Genomic DNA, 23711 nt, shown 5'->3' on the forward strand with positions numbered 1-23711 from the left:
GGAAGCTGCATGGGCCACTCATTAGTACATCAGAGGTCAATGCATGCCGGGGCGGCAGCTGGGACACTAATGATTTCATACGGCTTTGTATGACCGCTGGCCGCCTGTGGTGCTGTAAATGGGGACTCAGGGTTCTAATTTTTTCAAAACCTCCAGGGAGGTTGCCTCTTGCGAGATAGAATTTAAGATAATATTTATAGTGGAGGCCAAAGGAAAAATAATACCTAATGGGAACATTGTGGAAAGAATGGTAGCAACCTATAGAAGTAAATTATGTGGGGCCATTGGAGTTAACTCATTTATGGGCTCCATGAGTATTTTATTAGGTCCTTAGCTATGAAGAGTGCTGCGCTGTGGCCAGGCTCCAAGCATCATCCCCTTCAACACTTAGGTTGTCAGTGGAAGGATTCTCCCCTCACTTTTGTGAGGGAGGAGTATAACTGAACCTTTTTTTTTTAGCTGGTCTTGCTGTTTTGCCCAGGCTGAGTGCAGTGGTGCATACATACATGGCTCACTGCAACCTGGAACCCTTATGCTCAAGCCATCCTCCTGCCTCAGCTGGGACTACAGGCATGCACCACCATGCCTGGCTAATTTTTAGTTTTGATGATTGATGTATACCTGTGTAACCACTCCTTTCATCGAGATATAGATTATTTCCCTCATTCCAGAAGGGTTCCTTTGGGGATCCCTCTACTTCACCCCTGTTCTCACCTGCAATTACTGTTGTGATTTCTTCAACATTGAGTTTTACCTTCATATATTGATAAATGGAGTTATGCAATATATTCTCTTGACTTTGGCTTTTTTCCACCAGTTTTTAAGTTTCTCGTATATAGGTTTGTTTGTTTATTTGTTATTTTATTTTTGAGATGGATTCTTGCTCTGTCACCCAGGCTGGAGTGCAATGGTGAGATCTTGGCTCACTGCAGCCTCGGCCCCCTGGATTCAAGCGATTCTCCTGCTTCAGCCTCCTGAGTAGCTGGGACCACAGGTGCCTGCCACCATGCCCAGCTAATTCTTGTATTTTTAGTAGAGATGGGGTTTCACTATGTTGGCTAGGCTGGTCTCAAACTTGTGACCTCAAATGATTGGAAGCCACCACGCCTGGCTAAGATGCCCTTTTATTACAGAGCCTTCAGGAAATGTGTGAGAGACTGAAGGTGATGGGCTCCTGGGCCATGAGTTTGCTTCCTACTGCGTAGGGTGGGTGAAGATAACAAAGTTGCCAGCCAAAGGCAGATTCTCATCTGTGAAGCAAACAAATAAATCCAAAGGGCTGGGTCCCCAGAGGCAGGGTTTGGAAAACATGTTTATTCGAGATCCTCTGCTTTGAAAGGCAGGATGCAGCCCCAACAGGGCTCTGACACCTCAGTGCCCCCAGGGGACAAGTGTCTGCCGCCTGAGCTCCAGGCTCAGGCTCAGCAGGTCTGGTGTAGGTGGAAAGTCTGGGTAAAGGAAATGGCAGGCAAAGCTACGTTCCCCACTACGCATCCCTGTTCCCCCAGTTGGCATGTGTATTGTCCCACAGTTGGTGTTTAGCGACATCATTATTATACTTGAAAAATGAAGTTTTTTTCTTTTTGTGTCTTTACAAAGGCCAGGAGAAGTGCTCATTTTAGCTCAACTTGGGGTGGGGGGTGCCTGTCATTTCCCCCACTGGAATCCCCTCATCTCCTTACCGCGACGTCTGCCTTTTATGGCTCACCTGGAGGATTGCTCCTGCCCTGTGAACCTCACTGCAGCAGCCTGAGGAGGGTCAGCATCACAGAAAACTACATCCATGAGTTATGCCACCCTGTCTCAGGCCACATCGACGGCCGTGTGCTCGCGGTCAGGCAGCAGCAAGAGACATTCCTGAAACGACTTTGTCTGACAAAGCCTGACACAACTGGTTGAAGGCGTTTGCTGTGCTGCCCAGGCCATTATTCTTATCTGGGTTTTCATCTTCCTTCAGAGAGTCATTGCTGGGGGAAAATGATTGTCTTCCAGGATGGACTCATTTTCACACTTTTGATAATTCTGATAGTCCCTGTGAGCCAAAAATGGGGTTCTCTTTTTATCACATCAGCAAGTAAGCTCAGCCAAATTACAGCGTTTAACTCTATAAACAGAGCCTACTCATTTTCATTATCTGGCCTTTTAATTTGCTAGGTTTTTTTTTTTGGAGACAGACTCTGACTTGCTCTGTCACCCAGGCTGGAGGCCATAGTGAGATCTCTGCTCACTGCATCCTCTGCATCCTCGGTTCAAGGGATCCTCCTGTCTCAGCCTCCCGAGTAGTTGGAATTACTGGTGCCTGTCACCACGCCCAGCTAATTTTTTGTATTTTTAGTGGAGACGGGTTTTGCTATGTTGGCTAGGCTGGTCTCAAACTCCTGACCTTCAGTGATCTGCCTGCCTCAGCTTCCCAAAGTGTTGGGATTACAGGCGTGAACCACCATGCCCAGGATGACTTTACTTTTAAAACATGATGCTTCCAGTTTTGTTTCTGAGACAGAGTCTTGCTCTGTTGCTTGGGGTAGAGTGCAGTGGCGTGATCTCTCACTGCAGCCTCTGCAGATGGGGTTTCACCATGTTATCCAGAGTTGTCTTGAATTCCTGGCCTTAAGTGATCGGCCTCCCAAAGTGCTGGGATTACAGGTGTGAGCCACCGTGCCTGGTCAGTGCTTTGTGTTTTGTGTATGTTAGTAACAAAAGCTGGTGGTGTATTTCACTACCAGCTCAGGAGAAATACCCTGACATGGTGGTGTGCCTACTAGAGGGTGCTTGCAGGGAGAAGGAAGGTGTATGTTGAGGCTTTAAGCTCTGAGGCTTTGGACAGGGCAGTGTTGATGGAAAATAATTTAGGGGCTGGTGAAGCTGGACCACCCAAGGGCCTGAGTGATTGTGGAGCCTGGTCCACAGAGGAGCAAGTGGTAGGAGAAGAAACAGCATTTGTGGAAGCCTTGTAGAATGGGGCATTGGGGGAGCAGGGACTTGCTAGATGTGGTTGGCTGCTATTGGGGAGGAGTAATGGCAAATGTTAGGGAGCAGCAGTCAGTGGTAGTGAAGAATTTTTAAGGAGAATTAGAAAAGGATCATGGTGTGGCTTTTGGAGTCACATAAAAACTTTAAGTGAACAAATGCTAACAGATGACATTTGATGGTCTTCAGACTGCTTCTTCCTGGGCACCAGCAGTTGCGTTGAGGTCACATGCGGAGATAACTGCACCCCTCTCTGTTTCAAGTTTTCCTTTCAAATTTCCTTGTCCATGGAGCCTAAACATTTGGATTGGAGATGAGTAGATGCTTCTGACCCCACTTTAGGCTGTTCTCGTACACCCTCTTCCACACTGCCCCTTAGATCTTCATGTGTTACATTGCTTATTTAGCCTGGGAATGAATCTTATTCTGGCAAGACATAGTATGTATATATTTCTTACCTTAACCTTTGAGGCCAGTTCAGCCTCAGCAATTAAAATATCAAGATTTTAGAAAGTTAATACTGTGCATTTACATAATACAAATAATGGGACCCCAAAATTACATTACCATTTCTGTAGTGAAATATAAAAAAATTTATAAAATGACACACATAGGTAAAAATGATTAATCATTTTCACGGCAGTTCCAGGTTTTAAAATTAACAAAAATTGTGTGTGTGTACACACACACACACACATACATACAGTTTTTGAGACAGGGCCTTGGGCTCTGTGGCCCAGGCTGGAGTGCCGTGGTGCGATTACGGCTCACTATAACCTTCATCTCCTGCGCTCAAGTGATCCAGCGATCCTCCTGTCTCAGCCTCCCAAAATGCTGGTATTATAGACCTAAACCACCATGCCCAGCCAAAAATCGTATGTATTTACTGTGTACCACATGTTTTGAACTCACATACTTATTTTTGAGATAAGAATATGTAGAAATGTATTCAGTGATTGTCAAAAATACTATAACTATAGTACCTTGTCGTACATCAGTTTTGCGGCCAAATAGCGTGTGGAAAATCTTTTTTTTCCCGTAGCATCAATTTGGATTTTGGAGTTGCAGAAAGGGGATTTTGGGTTTATATGGGGCCTTGAGTGTGTGTGTGCACACGCCTGCATGTGTGAATGTGTGTTTCAGTTCCTAACACCCCTCTTCGTTTATATTGCCTGAGATTCCTTCCATTGTATGGGGTCTCTCAGTGTGTGTGTGTATTTTAATTCCTAACACACCGCTCTTTCTTTATATTGCCTTTCTAGAGATAACATGAAGCAGCCCCCGCTTAATCTCTTTAACAGACGGTACTGAGACTGCCAGAACACAACACAACAAGACTTTTCTGTCCTTGGACTGTTCCTCTTCTAGGCCCCTTTTCAATGTTGGCACCCACCAAAGGCTTCTACCCAAGCAGAAGTGGATCTTAACAACTCCAGTCCCAACTATGAACTGTGTCTACACTGCCTGCCTCTCCTGGCATCCCCCTCCTGGCCTTTTGTGTTCGGTTGTGTTTAGAACAGACACTGGTACTTTGCCCTTCACATGGGTGCAGATCAACCTAACTGAAAAGGATTTCTTACTATCCAAGCTTGCCAGTAGGTTTCACCCAATAACCATTAAATCAAGTGATGGAACAGTTGAATATATATCCAGATTGAACACTAGGGATTCTGTAAAGAACAAGGCTGTTAACTGTGCCATTGCTTGCAGTTTTTCAAAAATCAGGAAACTGGTTTTACAATTTTATTAGCATATACTGATTAAATAAGTTATGGTACATCCATATTGCAACATACCACGCAGCCATTCAGAAAGCCAGGTCTCTGCACGGAGTAACCCAGAACATTCTCCAAGTTAATATAGTTAAGAGAAACTTTTTTTGTCTTAAACTCAGTTATGCAAAGAATGAAGTTTTTTTTTTTCATGGTTAAAGTGGAAACAAGTAAGACATTAGGGAGAGTTTTTTAAAAACTGCTGTGTTAATCTCTGCATTTGAACAAATATTTTTGCCTAGCCAAATAAAAAATGTTTTGGAAGCACTACCACCTTTCACCTCCACCAAAGAAAGGATAATCTGTCTGTGGCTGGGCTCTGTTGCCTTGAACGGGTGAGGATTGTGCATGAGCTGGGTCCCATTTCCTTTCTTGTGGGATTCCGAAGTTGTGGGGCAGCATGTGGCCAGAGCTACAGGAGGGGCTTCTGCTGTGGGTTTGGGCTGTGGGTTTTAGAGACAAGCACTCAGTCTATCTAAGTGAAGTAAAGCTTTGTTTTAATATTACTTAATAGACTTGTTTCATGGCTAGACTTGCCCCTTGAACTTGACTTACCATTTTTAAAGCGAATCCTCTGCTGTCCCAGGTGAGAACCTGCAGAGTAGCACACACAGGTAAGGCTGCTTCTGGAACCATTGTTGCCTCCGCTTTATTTCTGTACTGGGAAACTCAGAAACCCCTTTTGGGTGGGTGGAGATCTTGCCAGGCGTCGCGGTTCAGCCTTGGTTTGTGGAGAGCCTCAGTCATTTTAAGGGATATTGAACTAATCTGTAAAAAGTTTGCAGCGGTGTATATATAAAGTATATATGTGATTTTTTTCTTTTTTTGAGATGGAGTATCACTGTCTTGCCCAGGCTGGAGTGCAGTGGCGTAATCTCAGCTCACTGCAACTTCCACCTCCCAGATTCAAGCAATTCTCCTGCCTCAGCCTCTTGAATAGCTGGGACTACAGGCATGCACCACCATGCCCAGCTAATTTTTGTATTTTTAGTAGAGACGTGGTTTAATCATGTTGGCAGGGCTGGTCTCAAACTCCTGACCTCGTGATCCGCTCGCCTCGGCCTTCCAAAGTGCTGGGATTACAAGTGTGAGCCACCACACCCAGCCAGCGGTTTATATATTTTAACTGAGTCATTTTGATGAACTTAAATGGCGATCTGGGCCTTCCTCCGACCTTTTAGCTTACATTCTTCACTGATAGGGATAGTTGTATTTTAAACCCGAAGTCCATTCTTTCGGATGTGTGGGGCTCCAACAGAACTCCCTTGGTGTGTGTGTTCCTTGTTGGGCCACAGATAGTGTAAAATCTAGACTGCAGAAGCCTGGATGCGTGTGTATTACATGTGCACATGCGTACGCATGCACACGTTTGTTAACAAAGCATTTTATTTAAACACTGGCTAAGGCACAAACATGCCCACTTTGTATTTTTATTTATTTATTTTTCCTTTAACCCCCTCCCCCATTCCCCCTGCCCAGTCCCCCGCCTGTTCCTTTCCTGCTGGGCTCACATTCCTAGGTCTTTGTCTCTGCCTGGTATTTTAGAAATTTTGGGAGAGGAAGGCAAAGGGTGGGACGTTCTGGAAGCTGGGGGCAGGGAAGAGGGTGGTCACTTGCAGGGTCAGAGGTCAAGCCTCCTCCATTTAGCTGGGGCAGCCGGATTGTCGCCAGGCCCGAGGGGGCGTGTCTGTGCATCTGCCCGGGAAGCCCCAAACAGGCCCTGGAATTCCTGCTGCTAGACGACCTGTTCTTCCCAGTCCCTTCCCCCCCTTTCCCAGGAGCCGCCATTCATGGCTACTCGCACATTTCTGGCTATATAGGACCCTCCACACAGCTCTAGTTTATTCGCTTAAAAATAATTTTACACCTGTTTCAGAGAGAATTGCACCCATGCACATCCTTACCTATTGATTGTTTTAACCGCTCTAAAATTGTGGTTTTTTAATGTCAGAAAATGTGGTTAGAAGAGACTGGGAGCTTCTAAATGAAGTGTGAAATCTTACCAAAGTTTTGCGCCAACTTTTAGCTGGCTTATAAAAGTGGATTTCATTTTATAGTTTTTGGACAATTCATTCTTTTACAGAATTCATTGTTTACTAATTATGAGGACATTGAGGCTATTCCTTTTACTCACTGGTAGCTTTTTATTATCAACCATTTGGGTGCTCCCTGCCCCCACTTCTGCTGCAGGCGGCCTGGAGCTGTAAAAGCACTGGCTCTTCTGAAACCACAGTGTGTTCTGGGTGCTTAGAACTGCATCGATCCTGTGTAAAACCATACCAGGCAGGGACTGCGTTCAGAGACCCCTTCCACTCCTGTATCTGGGCTCTCAAGGCTGGTCACAGGAGGGCTCTGGGCACCCTGCTTTGCTCTGCCCTCAGCAGCCACTGTCTGTTCTGACCAGGATTTTTTTTCTGGCCACTGCATCTGCAGAATCTTTTAAAACCTACCATTCATAGGGGGATTGCCCATGTCCAGCATCATCTGGGTTCTGTATTTTAAGTTGATGATCTAAACTTAAGAAAAATGACCTTAATTCTTCATAGTTGAACAGTTGGAGTCTAGAGTGGGCATCCTGGCTCAGCCCAGAACTTACTACTTACTTGTTTTTGTTGTTCTTTGTTTTGCACTATCATAGAGTCGCCCAGGCTAGGTGTAGTGCCAAGGGCATGGCTCAGTGCAGCCTCGATTTCTTGGGCTCAAGGGATCCTCCCACCCCAGCGTCCTTAGTAGCTAGGACTACAGGCATGAGCCACCACGCCCAGCTAAAAAAAAAAAAATTAATTTTTTTGTAGTTTGGACCCAAGTGCTCCTCTAGCCTCAGCTTCTCAAGGAGCGTGGACTTCAGGAATGAGCTGCCACGTCCAGCTACCAGAACTTAATTTTGAAGCTCTTTGTTTTCTGTTGTCAAGTCTCTATAGGTAGGCTTTCTGGTATGGAAGGAGTCTCCGGAGGTACCTAGGCAGGCCCTTTGCTTTTCACAGATGAGACTGAAGCCCAGACAGGTCAAGAAAGGTAACTGGACAGATGGTTCCATAGCCTGGGTAGTGCGAGGCTCAAGTGCGAGGCCTGAGGTTCTCTTCCACTCACTAGCCGTGGAGATGAGAGCAAGCTAGATGGTTGTATTTTCCAGAGCCTGTAGTCCAAAGGAAGCAGGGGAGAGTGCCATTCAGTCCACACAGCTGGCTTGAGAAGAGGGAAAGACAAAGGATGCATTTTCAAGGTTGCTTAGCTGTTAGAAGTAGGAAGGCCACTGAATGTTTACATCAGCATAGGAGTAATCCCTTTATTCCCATGACAAATGGAGAGAGCAAAGGAAAGGAATGTGGTTCCAACTGGTAGAATTGCCTCAGCACCACGTCAAAAGGGATCGGCCAGGAATTTCTCCTGAATGTATCCAACTCAGCATCTTTTGGTTAGTATTTCTACTTGACAATTTTAGATTTAACAGATTATTGGGATTAGGTAATCCCTAAAGGATGGATCAGCTTAAAAAGCAACTGACCTTAAAGGAGGCACATTGCCGCCACCAGGATTTATTCTGCCGTCGTGGCTGGCACATTGCCGCCACCAGGATTTAGTCTGCCGTCGTGGCTGGCACATTGCCGCCACCAGGATTTAGTCTGCCGTCGTGGCTGGCACATTGCCGCCACCAGGATTTAGTCTGCCGTCGTGGCTGGCACATTGCCGCCACCAGGATTTAGTCTGCCGTCGTGGCTGGCAAAGTACCGCAGTGATCAAAATTGGTGGGAAAGTTACAAACCTTATCACATTTCCCTTGTGTAAATAAAACCTGCTGGTTATAGCAGAACCATTTCTTTACAAAAGCAGAAACACGATATCCTAAATCTTTCCTTTTTCTTTCTGAATTGTACGGTTTCTAGAGAATCAGTTTAACCCATGCTGGATGATTACACACTTCTCTGTTAATTAGCCCTGAGAAGAGCAACATTTTCTTCCTCTCCTCTCCCCCCTCCTCTCCCTCCTCTCCCTCCTCCCCCTCCCCCTCCCCCTCTTCTCCCTTCTCATCCTCTTCCCCCTCCTCCTCCTCCTCCTCTTCCTTCTCCTTCAAGGCAGAGTCTTGCTCTGTCACCAGGCTGGAGTGCAGTGGCTCAGTCTTCACTCACTGCAACCTCCACCTCCTGAGTTCAAGCAATTCTTCTGCTTCAACCTCCTAAGTAGCTGGGAGTACAGGCGTCCACCACCACGGCTGGCTAATTTTTGTGTTTTTAGTAGAGACGGAGTTTCACCATGTTGGCCAGGCTGGTCTCAAACTCCTAACCTCAGATGAGCCACCTGCCTCAGCCTCCCAAAGTGCTGGGATTACAGGCGTGAATCTCTGTGCCCGGTTGAGTGGAGCAACCTTTTTGTCCTTGACGGAACCATTTATGGGGAGCATTTTTCTAGTGGACACACTTCATGCCAATATTTTGGTTGTTAATCAAGATCCTGGAGAAGGAAAGAAGCAGCAGTCTCCCTCTGTTTGCCCCTAGCCCTCTCTGTAAGGCTCATGATGGCTTTCCTGCTGTGTCTTTGCTAATTCTGTGGCCTTGAGCACCCTCAACCTCGTGTCTTCACCTGGAGGTGAAGTGTGATGTTTTGTACGTGGAGGAATGCCCCTTGCAGACTGCGTCTCTGCCTGTTGCATGTTAGCTAGCTTCCCCTCACATCCAGGTGCACCAGAGGCAAATTTCATCTCTGCTCTTGAAAGCAATCCAGCAAACATTTACAGAGTGGTGCTAAGTGCCCTGCTCTGTGGAGAGATACACAATAATGAGACTGGCCCAGTTTCTGTGCTAAGGAGTTTTCTCTCTTGAGAGCTCCTTATTTATTACAGGTAAAGGTTGTGCCAACCCTTCTCTCTCTCTGTCCCCCTCCCAGCGTGCCAGGCCCCAGGGAAGTGTAGAACATCACCTAAAGCAGTTCTGTCGGCACTGGCTGCCTCCCAGGTTCAACTCCTTGGAATAACTTGGCATGAAGAAGAAAGGCAAGGAGCTGGCTGACCTCACCACTAGCTTTTTTGCCTTCGTTCCAGAAACTCAAGTCTGTAGATTGCTTGAGTGCCTGGGAGAACCATGCTTTGCACTTTGCAATCTCCTCAATGGGGAGGGAGGCAACAGGCTGTGGTGTGAGGGTGATTGTTGCTGGTTCTTAACCTTGCTTCACACATCTAGGCTGGAGCAGCAAAGGAAACTTCTGGCATATTCTTGCATCCAGGCCACCAGTATCAGACTAGGCAACATGGTCTTAACAACTTTTCCGGATAATGAAGCTAAGATTCAGGAGGGACTCTCGTGCCGGGAAGTTTGTTTTGTTTAGTTTCTGCCTTTGAAGTGTCTCTGTTATGGTTCTGAATGAGACTAGAGTGGGATGTGGCATTCGGCTGTTTCCACCTCCATTCCTCCTTGATTAGGGGCAGAGAGAGTGGAGAAAAAGGGAAGTAGGTATTTTTAGTTGTATTTGCAGTTTCGCCACTGCTGCCTCTCCCTATGGGTTGTGCTTGCTTGATGGGGAGGGGTGGTTCTGTTGCAGAATGCAGGGCCACGCGGTTGCTGTCTTCCCTTCTCCTCCCATCCTGCATCTCTCATTTATGCTTGTCCCCTCTCTGGTCCTCAGGTGCTGCACCTGTACTGTGACACTTGCTCTGTGCCCATCTGTCGTGAGTGCACAATGGGCCGACACGGGGGCCACAGCTTCATCTACCTCCAGGAGGCGCTGCAGGACTCACGGGCACTCACCATCCAGCTGCTGGCGGATGCGCAGCAGGGAAGACAGGCAATCCAGGTGAGCCCTGCCACAGTTCCCAAGTGAATCGGGTCCCCTTTTCTGTCAGGTGGCATAAAAGACAATTGGTCAGATTCCAGTGTTAGGGGTAGAGTAGCCACCCACATGAGCTCAGGTGACATCCCTACAGCAGCGATCTCTTTAGGGGTCCTGGCAGTCTCGGGAAGATGTCAGGATGTGGCCAAAGTTACTGGTCAGATTTCCAAGCATCTAATCTGGACCACAGCATACCACCTGCACATGTCCCATCTTTCTGCCTCCCGAAATCCAAGCAGATATTGGCACTTTCCAGTCAGGACTGCAGAAAGGCTGAGTGATAAATAATGCTATCTTATCTATCTTTCTATTTATTTATCTATCTATATTTAGATAGAGTCTTGCCCTGTCACCCAGGCTGGAGTGCAATTGTGCGATCTCAGCTTACCACAACTTCTGCCTCCCGGGTTCAAGTGATTCTCCTGCCTCAGCCTCTCAGGTAGCCTGGATTTATAGGCGTGCACCACTGCATCCAGCTAATTTTTATATTTTTGCTGTAGACGGGGTTTCACCATGTTGTCCAAGCTGGTCTTGAACTCCTGACCTCAGGTGATCTGCCCACCTCGGTCTCTCAAAGTGCTGGGATTACAGGCATGAGCCACCACGCCCAGCCAATGCCTTTAACTTATTTTTATTTTTGAGACAAAGTCTCACTCTGTCACCCAGGCTGGAGTGTAGTGGCGTGATCTCAGCTCACTGCAACCTCCACCTCCTGGGTTCAAGCGATTCTCCTGATTTAGCCTCTCAAAGTGCTGGGATTACAGGCATGAGCCACCAAGCCTGTCCAATGCTTTTTAGACAGAGACCTTTATGATAAAGACTTACTATTTACATGTGAGAAATTAGTGAGCAGCAGAATGTCATGTGATGTTCAGCGTCTTCAGTTTCCTGGATGATAAATCCCCAGTAATTTAAACCCTTGTTTCTGTTGAATTTCTATCACTTTGGGGCTATGGAGGGGCATGTATACCTTTGAGAGTTGGCAACATTCTCTTACATAGTTATGTGATAGTGTGCCTGAATTGCTATTAAATCTTGTGTGTTCCAGGTGACAAGGTTTTAGGAAATCAGAAAATTGTGACATTTTCCCTGTGTTGTAGGATACTTTGAAAGTCAAGAAAAGTCCTTCACACTCCAGAAGAAATTGCGTAGGAACCATTCTAGAATATTTATATAAGTGAGCTGTTTTAAAAGTAAGATCCTGGCTGGGTGCAGTGGCTCACACCTGTAATCTTACCACTTTGGGAGGCAGAGGCAGGTGGATCGCTTGAGCTCAGGAATTTAAGACCAGCCTGGGAAACATGGGGAAACTCTGTCTTCTACAAAAAGTACAAAAATTAGCCGGGCATGGTGTGACACTTGCCTGTAATCCTAGCTACTTGTGGGGCTTAGGTGGAAGGGTTGCTTGAGCCCCAGAGATGGAGGTTGCAGTGAACCAAGGTTACACACTCCAGCCAGGGCAACAATAAGACCCTATCTCCAAAACAAAAAAAAAATTTGTTTTGAAAGTGCTAAAGAATTGAGATCATATGTCTTACAGAGCAGGGAGGATTTAATAAATTCCTCAGCCACTATCATCTTTTCTGATGGGTCAGATTTTATTATGTTCGGTTCATAAAATTCAAAGTTTGAGAGAGACTGTGGAAGGAGCAATCCTGTCATTGTTACACCGGTATTGCTCATTTGCTGTAAAATACCTTGAGTGTCTCCGAGTCGCTGTTCTCCTTTGTCAGTGTCTTCACCTGCGTGTCATTCTGTTATGTATCAGCACATCTTTGTCCCTGTGGATGAAGTAGTTTGCATCTTTCATTTTATGCCGTGACAGTTGAGACCTTGCCAAATAAATGCCTTACCCTGCTGATGTCTCCTTGACACTGGTGCCCAGCCTTCACTGTGGCATCACCTGAGGAACTTCAAGAGCCACTGGTGTCAGCTGGGTGCGGTGGCTCACACCTGTAATCCTAGCACTTTGGGAGGCCAAGGTAGGTGGATCATCTGAGGTCAGGAGTTTGAGACCAGCCTGGCCAGCAGGGTGAAACCCTGTGTCTACTAAAAATACAAAAGATTAGCCGGGCATGGTAGTGGACGTCTGTAATCTCAGCTACCACTGAGGCAGAATTGCTTGACCCTGGGAAGCAGGGTTGCAGTGAGCCAAAATCATGCCACTGCACACCAGCCTGGGGGACCAAACGAGACTCCATCACAAAAAAAGAAAGAACCCCGGGTTCCCTAGATTGTGATACGATTTTATTAACCTCATACTCTCCTAGGAGATTGAAAACACTTGGAGCATTATTGAGAGAATGCTGGTGCTTAGTGGGAAAAGCCACTGTGGGGGAGAAAAATGAGGTGTAACAATTTGCTGGAGGCTTAAGGAGAGCACCCAACAAATCATGAGTGGTTAACATGGTGGAGTCTCAGAGAAATGGAAATACACACTTTCTATGGAGAGAAAAGAGTGTGGGGAGATTATAACTCCATCCAGACAGTTGAAGGTGAGCAAAAGGAAAATAAAAAAGAGGGTGGGGAAAAATATTTTATCTGACACACTCAACTTTCCAAAATAAATACAGTCAGCTGTATAAGTGTTGAGAACCTAGGCATAAGTCCTAGAGGCATGATTCAAATGTTATTTGGAAGTGTGTGCCCAACATTAACCTAATACTAGATCATGGAGCGTTTTGGGTAGAGGCATTTTAGGTGTGTTAATAAGACCACACCCAGGCACACAACATAGCTTGTGATTTCCTGGAAAGCCCTTGTGTATCCATAACTTACGTGTGTTTAGCATCCTTGATTGGCTCTATTGGGTTACTATTTTTTTTTTCTTTCTTTGAGATGGAGTCTTTCTCTGTCGCCCAGGCTGGAGTGCAGTGGCGCCATCTCGGCTCACTGTAACCTCTGTCTCCCAGGTTCAAGCGATTCTCCTGCCTCAGCCTCCTGAGTAGCTGGGATTACAGGTGCTTGCCACCACTCCCGGCTACGTTTTGTATTTTTAGTAGAGATGGGGTTTCACCATGTGTTGGCCAGGCTGGTCCCAAACTCCTGATCTCAGGTGATCCACCCACCTCAGCCTCCATCTCTCTCTGTCACTCAAATAGTGTAGTGGTATCATCATAGCTCACTGCAGCCTCAGACTTTCCTGGGCTTTTAGGCAATCAGTCCTCCTGCCTCAGTCTCCCATGTAGCTAGGACTGCAGGTGTGCTCCACCACAACAGCTAAATTTTTGTATTTTTTGTAGAGATGGGGCTTGCTTTGTTGCCTAGGCAATCTCCTGGCTTCAAGTGATCCTCTCACCTTGGCCTCCAAGGCGCTGAGATTACTGGCGTCAGTTACCTTGCTCAGCCTGGCAATTTCTTAAAATGTGTCACAACTCTTCATCCCTTCGGATTTTCTCGTGAGATTGCAACAATTCAGTCACATCTTCGGGCTCCACTTCTAGTTCTCTCGCTATCATCTACAGTGACTTCCTCCACTACGTCTTTCTGCTCCAAGAAGTTGATCCAACCCTAATGGATGACCTTGAGTCTTCAACTCAAAGCCATCTGTTATTAGAATCAGCTTCTTCAAACCTCCTATTAATATTGATATTTTGAACTCTACCCACCAATCACGAATTCTTTTTTTTTTTATTTCTTTTTTTTTAAGACGGAGTTTCGCTGTTGTTACCCAGACTGGAGTGCAATGGCACGATCTCGGCTCACCGCAACCTCCGCCTCCTGGGTTCAGGCAATTCTCCTGCCTCAGCCTCCCGAGTAGCTGGGACTACAGGTGCGCACCACCACGCCCAGCTAATTTTTGTATTTTTAGTAGAGACGGGGTTTCACCTTGTTGACTAGGATGATCTCGATCTCTTGACCTCATGATCCACCCTTCTTGGCCTCCCAAAGTGATGGGATTATAGGCGTGATCCACGGCGCCCGGCCTTTTTTTAAATCTTTTTTTTTTTTTTTTTTAATGAATGTCCTTTTACAGTAGCTCCAGTTTTAGTAAATGTGAATAAGACTTGAAAGTTGAAACTACTTCTTAATCCATGGGCTGTAGAATGGATGTTGGGTTACCAGACATGAAAACATCTTTCATGCCCTTGTACATCTCTTGCAGAGCTCCTGGGTGACCAGGTGCACTGTCTGTGTATGGTAATATTTTGAAAGGAATCTTTTGAAAGGAGTCTCAACAGTGGGCTTAAAATATTCCGCAAACCGCCCGGGCATGATGGCACTTGCCTGTAATCCCAGCACTTTCAGAGGCTGAGGTGGATAGATCACCTGGGGTCAGGAGTTAGAGACCAACCTGACTAACATGGTGAAACCCCTTCTCTACTCAATACAAAAAATTAGCCGGGCATGGTGGCACCTGGCTGTAATCCCAGCTACTTGGGAGGCTGAAGCAGGAGAATCTCTTGAACCTGGGAGGCGGAGGTTGCAGCAGTGAGCCAAGATCGCACTCCAGCCTGGGCAACAAGAGCTAACCCCGTCTCCAAAATAATAATAAAAAAAAATTCCATAAACCATGCTACCAACAGACGTGCTGTCATCCAGCTTTTTTTTTTTTGAGACGGAGTTTCGCTCTTGTTACCCAGGCTGGAGTGCAATGGTGCCATCTCGGCTCACCGCAACGTCCGCCGCCCTCCTGGGTTCAGGCAATTCTCCTGCCTCAGCCTCCCGAGTAGCTGGGATTACAGGCATGTGCCACCATGCCCAGCTAATTTTTTGTGTCTTTGGTAGAGACGGCGTTTCACCATGTTGACCAGGGTGGTCTCGATCTCTTGACCTCGTGATCCACCCACTTCGGCCTCCCAAAGTGCTGGGATTACAGGCTTGAGCCACCGCGCCCGGCCACAGGCTTTGTTATTCCATTTGTAGAGCACAGGCACAGTAGACTAATCATAATGCTTGAGGGGCCAGGATTGCCAGGATGGACAATGACTGTTGGCTTTGACTTAGTCACCAGCTTCATTAGTCCCTACCAAAAGAGTCAGCCAATTCTTTGAAGCTTTTAAGCCAGGCATTGACTTCTGTAGCTATGGAAGTCCTAGATGGCATCTTTTTCCAATATAAGACTGTCTCCTTCCAATAAAAGGATGTCTTGAAACTCTGTGGTTGAGCTCTCTTCATCAATTACCTTAGCTGTGTCTCCAGGTAACCTGCTGCAGCTTCTGTGTCAGCACGTGCTGCATCACCCTACACATGTGTGTTTTGGAGATAAGTTGTTTTCCTAAACCCGTATCAGTCAGCCTGTTAGCTTCAAAATTCTGCAGCATCCTCATCTCTCCTCCTTCATAGCATTGAAGAGTTAGGTCCCTGCTTAGGGTTAGTCTTTGGCTTGAGGAGAAGTTATAGCTGGTTTGATCTGTCCTCCAGATCATTAAGCTTTCTGCATATCAGCAATAAGGCTGTTTTGCCTTGTTACTAGTTTGAGTGTTCACTGGAGTAAACTTAAAGTTTCCTTCAGGAACTTTCCCTTACATTCACAACAACTGTTTGGTGTGAGAGGTCTAGCTTTCAGTCTGTCTGCAGCTCTTTACTTGCTTTCCTTACTAAGCTTAATCACTGTAGATTTGTGGGTCCTTTCCTTTCATTTGAACACTTACAGGCCATTGTAGGGTTATTCAGATCAGCACACCAGATAAAATAATAATGAAAAGTTTGAGATACTGCAAAAGTTATCAAAATGAGACACAGGGACAGTTAGCAAGGGCTTTTGGAAAAATGGTACCAGTAGATTTGGTTGACACAGTATTGCCACAAATCTTCAATTAAAAAAAAAAAATGGCCGGTTACTGTGGCTCACACCTGTAACAGCAGCACTTTGGGAGGCTGATGCACAGGAGGATCACTTGAGCTCAGGAATTCTAGACCAGCTTGGGCAACATAGTGAGACCTTGTCTCTCCAAGAAATCAAGGTTAGTAGAGCCTGGTGTTGCACACCTGTAGTCCCAGCTACTCAGGAGGCTTAGGTGGGAGGACTGCTTTGAGGCCTGGAGGTTGAGGTTGCAGTGAGCCGAGATTGCACCACTGTACTCCAGCCTGACAGTGACAGAGTAAGACCCTGTCTCAGAGAAGCAAAGAAAATACCACATTGTCTATGAAGTGCAATAAAATGAGATATGGCTATACTTTGCAATTATATTTTTTATTATTTTTGAGACAGTCTTGCTGTGTCGCCCAGGCTGGAATGCAGTGGCCAGAGTGTAGCTCACTGTAACCCGTGCCTCCCAGGTTGAAGTGAGGAGCTGGGATTATAGGCATGTACCACCATGCCTGGCTAATTTTTCTGTTTTTGGTAGAGATGGGGTTTTTCACCATGTTGCTGAGGCTGGTCTTCTCAAACTGTGGCCTCAAGCGATCCACCTGCTTCCACCTCCCACAGTGCTTGAGCCACCGTACCCAGCCTCATCCATTTATTTTTAAGATCAGTTTGTGTGATTGTTTTAAGGATCTAATAAATCATTTCCAGATAGGGAGATATATATATACTAAAAGTGTATTTCCCCATCAAATATCTGGTCTTTATCTGGTATTAAATTGAACATGTCAGATATTCGGTTGACTGTGAATCGGAGTTTCTAACTTACAACTCTGAGAGACTTACAACTTGTCTTGGGAGTCTTGGTTCTGGAAGGAGATCCAGGCATAAATCCTGGAGTTAATTCTGGATTGTCCTATATACAGATAAATACGTTTTTTTGAGGTGGAGTCTTGCTCTGTTGCCCAGGCTGGAGTACAGTGCCACAATTTTGGCTCATTGCAACCTCTGCCTCTTGGGTTCAAGCGATTCTCCTGCCTTAGCCTCCCAAGTAGCTGGAATTACAGGCAACCACCACCACACCCGGTCAATTTTGGTATTGTTAGTAGAGACAGGGTTTCACCATGTTGGCCAGCTAGTCTCAAACTCCTGACCTCAGGCAATCTGCCCACCTCAGCCTCCCAAAGTGCTGAGCCACTGCACCTGGCCAGAAATTACATTTTACAGTGGCCCACAGTAGCTCCCCAGACCTAGTATGGTTGCCTGCAAGTGTATGGGTAATATTTGCATTCTGTTACCTTCTGACCATTGGGCTCTTTAAATACCAGTCATTGTGGCCACCACTGTTCTCCACAGAAGGCATCACTAATTAATATCTATATTATTTCCCTTGAAAGCCAGATTTGGCCTGAGTCTTCTCTATACTGAGTGAGTGCCCCTTGGTATTCAGCTGGAAAACACTGATTCTCCAGTCGAAATGGACCCCCTCAGCTTTCAAATGTTTGATTAGATCTGTTAACATCTCCAGGATGGTTAAATTTTCTCTCAAGCACCATGCTTGCTTGGTGATTACTGTTTTCTTACTGTGAAGTATATAGATCTGTTTTGGAAGTTTACCCTGCCCTTCTCCGTTGTCATTTACCCCAACCCAACTGCCTTATATATCCTTTAAATGCCGCGCTGTTAAAGGTTGGGAACAAGTCCAGCAATTCCTGGTCTGCTCGTTTTGGAATGGGCTTGGCCAGGTAGTGCGTAATTTGGAAGGGAAAGACCTATTTTACCACTGTGCATTGGGTAGGGCTTTTGTGACTTTCAGCCCAAGGAATATCTTTTCATGCTTGCCAGTTATTAAAATTGCAATAAAATCTTTGAATCCCCTGAACCTGTTTGAAAAGCAGAAGAAACAGTTTTTATGATAAAATGAGAGTTCGAAACATGAGGGAGAAGACTGACTAGGAGACTAGAGGAAGAGGTGAGTAGGGTAGTCCACCCATTCCTATGTGAAGGGAGGGGTTGGTTTTTTTTTTTTTTTTAATCTGTTAAAAGTTAAATGTTAAAAACATCAGTTTGGCAAGGAATAGGACATTAATATTAATAAAAAACAGTTTGCCACCTCTGCTTTCTATTGAAGAATGATTAAGAAATGTTACAGATACAGGTTTGGTTGTCTTGGTCAAATAGTAGCTGGGACACCACTTGTGCTAATTAATAAAAATACAGAGGGTGCCGGTTACTAAGTTCTCCTTTTTGGGCGTCAACCCCTATCACATTCTTGCCATGTGTTACTGGGGCTGTCACCCTTCAAACTACATGTATGGAAAAAGGACTTCTTCCCTTTTTCTTCCAGTTCATATCAGTTCTATTATCATATATTTGTTTTGAGACAGTCTTGCTCTGTCACCCAGGCTGGGGTGCAGTGTTGCAGTTACAGCTTGCTGCAGCCTGGGTCTCTTGGTGATCAAGTAATCCTCCCAGGTTAGCCTCGTGAGTAGTTGGGACTATAGGCAAGCGCCACCACACCTGGCTCATTAATTTTTTTTGTAGAGACGGGGTCTTGCTCTGTTGGCCAGACTGGTTTCAAGTTATCCTCCTGCCTCGGCCTCCCAAAGTGCTGGGATTACAGGCGTGAGTCACCGTACCCAGCCCCAATTCTTAATAGCAATTCCTTTTCACCCTTTCAGCAGAAGTTGGTTTCAATTTCAGACCTTGCCACTCCCAGTATTAGCTGGATGTAACCTCACCACCTTATTCTGGGTTCTTATAACCACAGCTTTCTTTCCTTTGTTCTCTTAGACAAAGCAGAAGAAGCTGCTTCTGCAGTTACTGTCTGCCTCAGTGGGCTCTCTGCCCTAGCAGTTCTCCCGTACCTGTTTAACCATTTCCCTATGCTGAATTCTCTATTTAAATGTCTAGGGAGCTCTCATGCTCTCACACACTCTCCCTCTTTCTCTCTATTTCTTCTTTTTTTCTCTGGATGAATCCTGACAGCCTGAGATCCTAAAAATTTATCGGTGCTGTTATGATACCTACTTCTATGCATGCTCGTTTGATTGTCCATGCTAATTTTTTATCTTCTAGGTAATGTGGATGTAACATCCGTCTGCTTCACTTTATTGGCTTCTGTATTAGTTTCTCAGGGCTGTTATGACAATTTACCATAAACTGGATCACTTAAAGACAGCAGGCCAGAAGTCCAGGATCAAAGCGTCAGAACCATGCTCCCTCTGAAGGCCCTTGGGAGGACTCCTTGCTTTCTTCATCCTAGCTTCTGTCGGGTGCCAGCATCTTTGGCTTGTACCTGCATCAGCTTCCATTTCTGCGTTGGTCTTCACATGGCTTTGTTCTCTGTGTATCTGTCTGCACGTGATCTTCTCTGGACCTCAGCTTTTGGATTTAAGAGTCAATTTAATCTAGTATAACCCTATCTTAGCTAATCATAACTACAAAGATTCTGTTTCCGCACAAGGTCACATCCTGGCCCACATTTAGCTGAGCCTGAATTTTGGAGGGACAGTGTTTAACTCAAAACAGCTACCTAATGTTGGTAAACACGGTTGTGGCTAGAGATGTGCAGATATAAAGTGTACAGATTGTTCTGCTAAATTTCAGGTGCCTTACGTATCATGGGCTATGTATTTAGCTCCTACTTTGATTGATATGTAGTGGTACTTGAGACAGGACTGTAATGGTGGAGCAGAAACGTTTTAGAAATACGTTGTTCCCTTCTAGCTTCAGAAGGGAAGTGGCATCTGAACTGGGTTTTGAAATTTAGGATGAGTTTCAAAAAGAAAGCATTCCAGGCTCTGGATAGCCTATGAGCCCTCTGGATCTACCCCATTCCCCTGTGAATGAGTTCAGTGGATCCTTAGGCCACACAGGATCCTCTTAGGCAGAGAATGCAGTGTGGCAGCTAACCACTGGAGTCATGGGTGGTACGTTTGCTTGTTTGTTTTAAATAGAGACCAGGTTTCACCATGTTGCCCAGGCTGGTCTCGAACTCCTCAGCTCAAGTAGTTTACCTGCTTCGGCCGCCCAAAGTGCTGGGATTACAGGCATGAGCCACCATGCCTGGCCACCATGGTTGTTTTTGGAGCTGCACCATTGAGTGTGTCTTGCATGTTATGAATGTGTCACCTCTCATCCAGACCAAGTCAAACTGTTGGGCAGGAAAAATACTCTTTAAGGTAGATTGTGTACTGTATGTTGATGCCATCTATATGAAATAGCCAGAACAGGCCAGGTGCGGTGGCTCATGCATCTGACGCCAGTACTTTGGGAGGCCTAGGTGGACAGATCACTTGAGCCCAGAGCTTCAGACCAGCCTGGGCAACATGGCAAGACCACCCATCCCGTCTCTCTCTCTTCCTTTTTTTTTTTTTGAGACAGAGTGTTGCTCTGTTGGTCAGGCTGGAGTGCAGTGGCTCGATCTCTGCTCACTCCATCCTCCGTCTTCGGGGCTCGATCTCCAGAGTGGAGAGAACAATCTCTGCATTTTATATTTGCACACCTCTAGCCATAACCACATTTACCAGCACTAGCTCGCTGTGAGCAATTCCTGTGCCTTAGCTTCCCAAGTAGCTGGGTTTACAGGCGCCCACCACCACACCCAGCCAATTTTTGTATTTTTAGTACAGGTGGGGTTTCACCATGTTGGCCAGGATGGTCTTGAACTCGACTTCAGGTGATCCACCCGCCTTGGCCTCCCAAAGTGTTGGTTGGGATTATAGATATGAGCCACTGTACCCAGCCTCCTGCCTCTATTTTAAAAAAAAAAAAAAGTGCTGGGTGCAGTGGCTCAGGCCTGTAATCCCAACACTGTGGGAGGCTACAGCCGGCAGGTTACAAGGTCAGGAGTTTGAGACCAGCCTGGCCAATATGACGAAACCCCGTCTCTACTAAAAATACAAAAAGTAGCCAGGCATGGTGGTGCTTGGCCTGTAGTCCCAGCTGCAGCCTGGGTGGCAGAGTGAGACTCCATCTCATAAAAGAAGAAAAAAAAGAAAGAAAATCTGTAGAGACACAGTACATCAGTGATCGCTATGGGGAGGAGGGAAGTGGAGATGACTTCTTAATGGTTATGGCCTTTGGTTTGTGGGTGATGAAAATGTTCTGAAGCTGGATAGTGGTGATGATTACACAACACTGAACATACTAAGTGTGACGAAATGGTAAATTTTATGATGGGAGCTAAGTGGCCTGACAAGGCACAGTGGCTGAACTTTTGTCCCAGGTGTTTCTCAGCTGAGAACTGTTAATAACAGTGTTTTACTGTGTGCCAGGTGCTGAGCTCAGCTCTACCCATACATTGTTCTGCATTTCTCTCACAGCTACCCTTTACCGAGGTTGGAGAGGACCAGGAGCTTGTCCAAGGCCTGAAACTAACCCAGGATTTGAACCTGCATTACCTGATTTCAGGGATGCGTGACCAGCCTGGTTTGCCTAGGACTGTCCCAGTTTTAGCACTGAAAGTTCACATCCCAGAAACACCTCTGTCCACGGCAAAGTGGATGATTCCTAAGCCCATACCGGGCTCTAAACCCTTTGTGCGTCCCTGACGCCCTCCTGATTGGATCACCTGCCCCGAAAACTGGTGTACCAACAGCAATCACTTTGGAATCCCTGATTTAATACCTCGGTATCTCAAAGAAATCCTTGTGGCTTTTCAAGACACACCATGTAATATTAATGAAAACACCGTGCCTTCTGTCTGGATAAATTTTTTATGAACAATAATACGTCTGATTAAACTGGCTGATTGACTAGGGCTGGTACAGGGTGGCGTGTGTGGTGATGTGTAGATGGTCTCTGACCACAGGGCACAGCTTTTTAGGTAGATCAGGGGGGATAGTCCTAGTGTGTACTTGCTGTTCGTTCTGGCTGCGATGAGCTGTGTTGCCAGTGCCTTGACAAAAGCAGGATGGGTTAGTGACTAGCCTGTCGCACACCCTCATGTGAGGGATGTGCCTGGCATGCAGGGTTTTGCCCAGGCAGAGAGTGAGGCCAAGAAGTCTGGGGGAAGTCGCGTGTGTGGCTAGAGCTGTACCTTTTACAGCTGTTCCTCATTCCCAGTTTTCGGCTGTCACCCAAATACACTTGTTTCACTGTGTCAGGGTATCTCTTAATAGTTCTGACATTTACTGTGTAGGTGTCATTTCTCATACAAAGAAATCCAGCTCTTGCCAGCATCTCCTTCAGTTACATGTCAGACAGATGCCAGTTTTTCCCTAAGTGCCTGTTTTCCTTCCAAGGGAGTGAGTCAAGTGGTCTGGGAACCCAGGGTGTCAGCTTTTGAAGTCTGACAGAGCAGAATCAAATGTTTCGTGTAAGGAGTAACAGTCCTTCTAATGCCTAGGCTTTTTTTTTTTGTTTTGTTTTGTTTTGTTTTTCAGCTGAGCATCGAGCAGGCCCAGACGGTGGCGGAACAAGTGGAGATGAAGGCAAAGGTTGTGCAGTCGGAGGTGAAAGCCGTGACCGCGCGGCATAAGAAAGCCCTGGAGGAGCGCGAGTGCGAGCTGCTGTGGAAGGTAACAGACGGGGAGCTCCCCACCGGGGCTGCGCCCACTCGGACCCCACAAGGTCTCCAGTTGCAGGTCCAGGAGCCAAACGCTAAGTTTAGAGCACTTGGTAATTTTCTAGAAGGCCTGTTGGCAGAAAGATGCAGGGGGTCCCTGGAACATTGTGGGTGCTGCTGTCTGCCGTAAAACAGCAAGGATCCTTTTCCGAAGCATGTGCGTAGGCAGCACCGGAAGCAGTCTCAGTGTATGTTGCACTCACTCAAGGGAAAGCAGAAGAAGGGAGCATGGTCCAAGCTGTTGTTAAGAAAGGCAGGCTGGTGGGAAACATCCCTATTTTTGGTGACCTGGCTGGTTGCACTTCCTGACCTCTTGTGGAAAACCAGTTTTCCTCTTAGGAGGGCAGTGAGTGTGTGTCGTTTCTTCCTGTTGGAGCAGGAAAGAGTGCTGAGCAGACTAGTGTGCTGTTTAGATAAAAATCAGCTGGAAGGACTACTCACCCCACCCAAGCCAGCATTCCAAATGTTCCTCTGTTCCTTTTCTGATTCTGTGTCCCCATTCAGAAAGGCGGAGAGTTATGTCTGTGAAAGGGCCAGTACTCCATGCCAGTTCTTTAACTATAATTATGTTGTCTGAAGACACGAAAAAAGACTGGAGCTGATTGGCCAGGCGCAGTGGCTCACGGCTGTAATCCCAGCACTTTGGGAGACCTGAGGTCAGGAGTTTGAGACCAGCCTGACTGATACAGAGAAACCATGTCTCTACTAAAAATTAGCCAGGTGTGGTGGCACATGCCTATAATCCCAGCTACTCTGGAGGCTGAGGCAGGAGAATCACTTGAACCTGGGAGGTGGAGGTTGCAGTGACCCAAGGCCCCACCATTGCACTCCA

At 46.3% G+C, this 23711-nt stretch overlaps 1 protein-coding gene across 1 annotated transcript in view; it reads left to right on the forward strand.

Moving 5' to 3' along the window:
• Positions 1 to 23711, forward strand: part of TRIM71 (tripartite motif containing 71) — an 84904-nt gene that overhangs the window by 49721 nt on the left and 11472 nt on the right. The window contains exons 2-3 of the mRNA XM_017965927.4: positions 10356 to 10523; positions 22698 to 22832. Of these exons, the coding sequence (XP_017821416.2) occupies positions 10356 to 10523; positions 22698 to 22832 (303 nt within the window). The remainder of the gene's footprint in view (positions 1 to 10355; positions 10524 to 22697; positions 22833 to 23711) is intronic.

The sequence above is a fragment of the Callithrix jacchus genome, chromosome 17 (genome assembly GCF_049354715.1).
Source record: "Callithrix jacchus isolate 240 chromosome 17, calJac240_pri, whole genome shotgun sequence".
In the NCBI taxonomy this organism is placed as follows: domain Eukaryota; kingdom Metazoa; phylum Chordata; class Mammalia; order Primates; family Cebidae; genus Callithrix; species Callithrix jacchus.